This window comes from Rhododendron vialii, chromosome 3a, assembly GCF_030253575.1.
Source record: "Rhododendron vialii isolate Sample 1 chromosome 3a, ASM3025357v1".
NCBI lineage: Eukaryota > Viridiplantae > Streptophyta > Magnoliopsida > Ericales > Ericaceae > Rhododendron > Rhododendron vialii.
Genome location: NC_080559.1, coordinates 33,014,832 through 33,019,620, shown reverse-complemented (window position 1 = coordinate 33,019,620; position 4,789 = coordinate 33,014,832). Strand labels below are relative to the sequence as shown.

At 34.9% G+C, this 4,789-nt stretch overlaps 1 protein-coding gene across 1 annotated transcript; it reads left to right on the top strand.

Moving 5' to 3' along the window:
• The first annotated feature begins 668 nt into the window (after positions 1-668).
• On the top strand, positions 669-4,235 carry LOC131320142 (protein SPEAR3-like). Its single transcript, XM_058350740.1, has 5 exons — positions 669-1,163; positions 2,005-2,115; positions 2,899-2,969; positions 3,430-3,514; positions 3,942-4,235. Exons 1-5 carry the CDS (start codon positions 906-908, stop codon positions 4,038-4,040), a joined length of 624 nt encoding a protein of 207 aa, XP_058206723.1. The 5' UTR covers positions 669-905; the 3' UTR covers positions 4,041-4,235.
• Positions 4,236-4,789: the final 554 nt, after the last annotated feature.

The window sequence follows — 4,789 nt, the reverse complement described above, 5'->3', positions numbered from 1 at the left end:
TGTTGATATTATATTATCTTGTTTGTTCAATTTGGCCACTTTGAATTTCACTTGCTAGTCCAGTCTCAAAAGTCCCCATTCAAACAAAAATCAAAGACAGTCGCTGTCAAGTCCCTAGTCACAAAAAGTCCATATATAGATAAAAAGGTAAAATAGTACACCTTCCTTACAAAATTCTAATTCATTAAAAAAAATTATCTCATCTTTAATAAAAACATATATAAAGCACTTCAAAGCATAATTTTGTGAATCTTCACGCGCCAATATAAAGTTTCCGTTACTTTTTTTAATTTTGTTCGAAAAAATATGAAAATATACATTGAAAGTGCTTTATTTTTCATCGGAAAAAACCCATGATTTTTTTGTAATGAATTAAAATCATGGGATGGATGGAGCACGAAATTTATAGAAGTTTCCACAATGGTCCAAAAGACCAGGAATTAATAATAAATGTTCACCTTTAATTTGTGAGGAATTAACACATGCAAAAGCAGCTCCATATTTCCAAATAATAAAGATGGAATAAATGGGTATATTTTTACCTGGGAAATTAGAAAACATTTCATTATACCTATAAAAGAGATACATCATACATATAAATGAGGGGAACATAATATTTATGTAGAGAGAGAGAGAGAGAGAGAGAGAGAGAGGGAGATCCAGCGATGCAATAATTGTGAAGGTGCAAATTAACCTCATAAAAAGGGCATTGGAGATCTCTGAAAACCACAGCGCACCTAGCTATCGCCAAGAAACTTTCCCACAAGAGAGAAAGCTGTGAAAGTTTGTTTGCAAGAAACTCTCTCTCTCTCTCTCTCTCTCTCTCTCTCTCTCTCTCTCACACACACACACACACACACACACACTCATATCAGCAGTGCTGAAAATTGAAAGCAAGTCAAGGAATGGGAAGCAGTTATTACGGGGAGCCAAATTACACAGGGAATGAAAGATCTGCTGCTGCAGGAGGAGGAGGTTCATCATCAAGGAAAGGGAACAACAAGAAAGGGGGCAGTAATAATAATTCAGAAAAGGCCCCTAAACAGCCACAAAGAGGACTCGGTGTTGCTCAATTAGAGAAGATCCGACTCAACTCTCAACTCATACCACCTTCTACTAATTACCACCTTCCTACTCATTACCCAACTCAACTCCTCAACCAGGTCTCTCTCTCTCTCTCTCTCTCTCCATAACTCACTTGTTCTGGTCAACTATTTTTTTGAACAACAAAGGAATTTTAGTAATAGTCTTATAACGGATAAAAAGATTAAAAGGGAGCAAGAGCGAGAAAACGGCATCACAAAAGGAGAGAAACATCCCAACGAGATTGGTGCTCAACCCTCCTAAGAATCATAATTTTGAACAAACTTTTTTACACTACAATTTTCATTCATGCCGAGTAATCTGGGCGTAATTTCAACCTATGACAGTTCCTTGTCATAATTATGGCTCATATGGGCATTATAATTTAAAAAACCAATCAATTTTTGAACGGATTTCCGATTATACTTTTTATTTTTTTTGCTCGACAAACGAAACTATTATATGGAATTTGCTATACTTTTGATCTCCTAGTTTAATTCTAAGGTGTTCTTATCCAACTTCGGATGGATTTTTCCCTTTTTTGTAGCAGCTTAGCTCTTCTTGCTATTTTGCTCAATGTACCATTTTCGAGTTTTTGTAAAAAAATTCGTTTGCCAAAAAAAAAAATAAAAATAAAAACCGATGTCTGGCTGCTTTCTTTGGTTGTATGGAATTCGCGCAATAGAATGCAAGCAAAACTTGGTTTATAAAGTTTACAATATTCAGAGAGATATGTTGTTTTCGGTTCAAAATTAATTACATTTGTAAGTATTGAATATTACACTTTCCTTGTCGATTCTTAATGGAATTTCTTCCTACGTACATTTTCTGTTTGTAAAAGTAATTTTTTTTTTTAAATGTTTTTTTTTTTTTAGCCAGATTGTCTCTTGAGGTATTGTTTTCAACATAATATATATGCAGGAGGAGATTAGAATGCCAACGGCATATTCATCAATGCCAACATCATCAGCATCCTTCCCTTATGCACCAGCAGCATCTTCTTATGGTTTCTATGGCCACCAAAACGTCGCGGTATGTTCGACTTTGTTTTTATCTAACAAAGAAAGTAACATTTCATTCATAATTATAATAAAACCTTAAGAGAGAGAAGGAAATACCAATAAAAACTTGATAGGGGTACATCAAAGGAAGAGGAGAAGCCTAAACCATGACACTTTCACCCCCCCAAAAAAAAAAAAAAAATTCATGCTTCTCAAATGAATGAGAGAGAGAGAGAGAGAGAGAGAGAGAGAGAGAGAGATGATACAAAAAAAATTGTCATGCACAGTCGAAATTAATTTCAATCCGTATATGTATCTTTTACGAAGGGTTTGTTCCTTTCAAAGGTCTCAAGTTCGAAATCGCTCAAGTGACATCAACTCTATTTAGGCCAGCTCTTATTGAACTTTTGGTTTAATTTAATTGGACCCTAGCAAGTGAGTGGTGAAATTGGTCCTCAAATTTAATCTAGATGCGAGTAAGCTAGCCCGGACACCTGAGTTATAAAAAAATCTCTTGCATTAAACCCTTCCCATTTTTCTTGGAAAGTGTTCCCAAAATTATGATGGTGTTAAATTGATTTAGATATTTGCTTCTTTTCATCATCATCATCTCTCATGCATGTCATGTGTAATCCAATCATGCACTAGTTAATGTGTAATTCCAATCATGTACTAATTAATGTGTGTGCTTCTAAGGGGAGATTTGTGGTTTGAGTTTACAGAGAGACATCGAATTCTATTCGGTTGTTAACCCACTTCTAACCATACTGATGTATACAATATTAGCAAAAAATAATAACTTCAATTTTTACAGATGGGATTGGGTCAATTCGAAGAAGCAAATGTCAGATATCCTGAGTCTCAACCTAGCAGTACCATACCGAGGTAACCGTTATTTTGCATGAAGAAAGACAATTTGGATTCGATTAAGGGGCGCGCGCGCGCGCGCGCGCGCGCACACACACACACACACACACACACATATATATATATATATATATGGGATTCGATTTAGGAAAATAAATTTTCATACTCCCTTTTTTTTAATGCATTATATTTTTGGTCTTTTAATGAAACTTTTGTGTCTAATTTTTTCACTAAGAGATAAGAGATGGAGTGCATTTGTGAAAGAGAGGTAATAAGAGATGCCTCATGCTTAGGATCCGTTTAATCTTTGTAATTCATTTTCAAAGATTAGTAAAATTCTTTTTTGCTGTTAAAAAAAATTTATGAAAAAAGGGTGTGTGAGAAATCATTAGCCTTCGATTTTTCCTCCTTAATTTGGAATTTTATGTCTGCGCGTGCATATTTGTGTTTTTGATATACTTGTGAGTTTTATTACTAGATTTCAGAGTCAATACCCCAACAGTGGCACGCTGGAGACACCATATTTCACACAACCCAGCATGACAAGACACCACCCTGTTGAGGTATGCCTTCATTTTCTATATGACTAATGTTGTACAAACAAAAGAAATTACCTAATTCGTATGTTATTTGTTGATTAATGATATATAATTTTTTTAGTAGGGAGATTACCAGTTTAAATTAACGATGGTTCGATAAACTATTTTTGCATCGATTTCATTTGTGAAAACATTATCCTCGCATCTTCTGAAAAAACGATTCTTCAACAAATTCCTATTCGAACAATCTTTTCCTTTTCCCTGTGTTCTCTAGATTTGGTCGTATCAGAGATCACAATGTCGTAGCAAAGAATCAATTAAGTTGCTTTCAATAGAAAAACCTACTACGGCCGCATCATTCTGGTGAAAGATTCTCTATATTTTATGTGAAAAACAGTGTTTTTTTTTTTTTCCTTTTTTTCTTAATATTCCTAGATTTCTTCATATATAGGACTCATTCCAAAAGAAGAGGAAGAAAGATTCTATCGGGTCCAGCAGTCAAAACTCCAATACAAGTGACAATGAGCTAGATTTGGAGCTTAAACTTTAACTTTAGCCTGAAGTAATTTCCTACGAAAGGAAATTTAAATGTGTGTATTGACACCTTTTTGTGTGTGTCATCTCATCAGTATAAAAATATTTGAAGATTCAGCTTAGCAGGTTGGTGTTTGTAAATAAAGGTTTAACAAGTTGTATGTATGCAACTTGATCATGGACTTGAATTAATAAATTTTGCATTTGGAAGGAGCCTCTTGCATGGTAATGCAGTGGAAAGTGGTATAGATTGTTTTTAATTTTCTGCATAAAAGACAATGTAATTTTTGCGATCTTGTGACATTTCCAACATACGAAGATGAGTAATCAAAAGGTACCCTCCTCGGGACGATCCCTGACCCAGCATAATACAATATTATCCGCTTTGTTTGCCACGTGTAACGTACGCACTCATGATTCATGCACGCATGTCCATGCAGTCAAAGCAAATCACGTACGTCACTTTTACTCTCATGGACCACTAAAGGGCACCGCGAGGAGGCCGGCTCAAATATTTTTGTACGTAACAAGTTAATTGATATCCCCGCTAAGTATCGCTCGATATGCTCAAAAAATAATGCCACAACTGCTCAATCCTTTATATTTGAACAGCAAAAAAAGAATTTTACTAATCTCAAAAAAGGATTACACAGATTAAAAGAATCTAAGATAAGATGGTATCACAACAATCCATTTCCACTTCCTTCATGTATTGTTTGGGGGCATCTTTCCTTTGAAAATTCAGCCTAGCTAGCTACTACTATA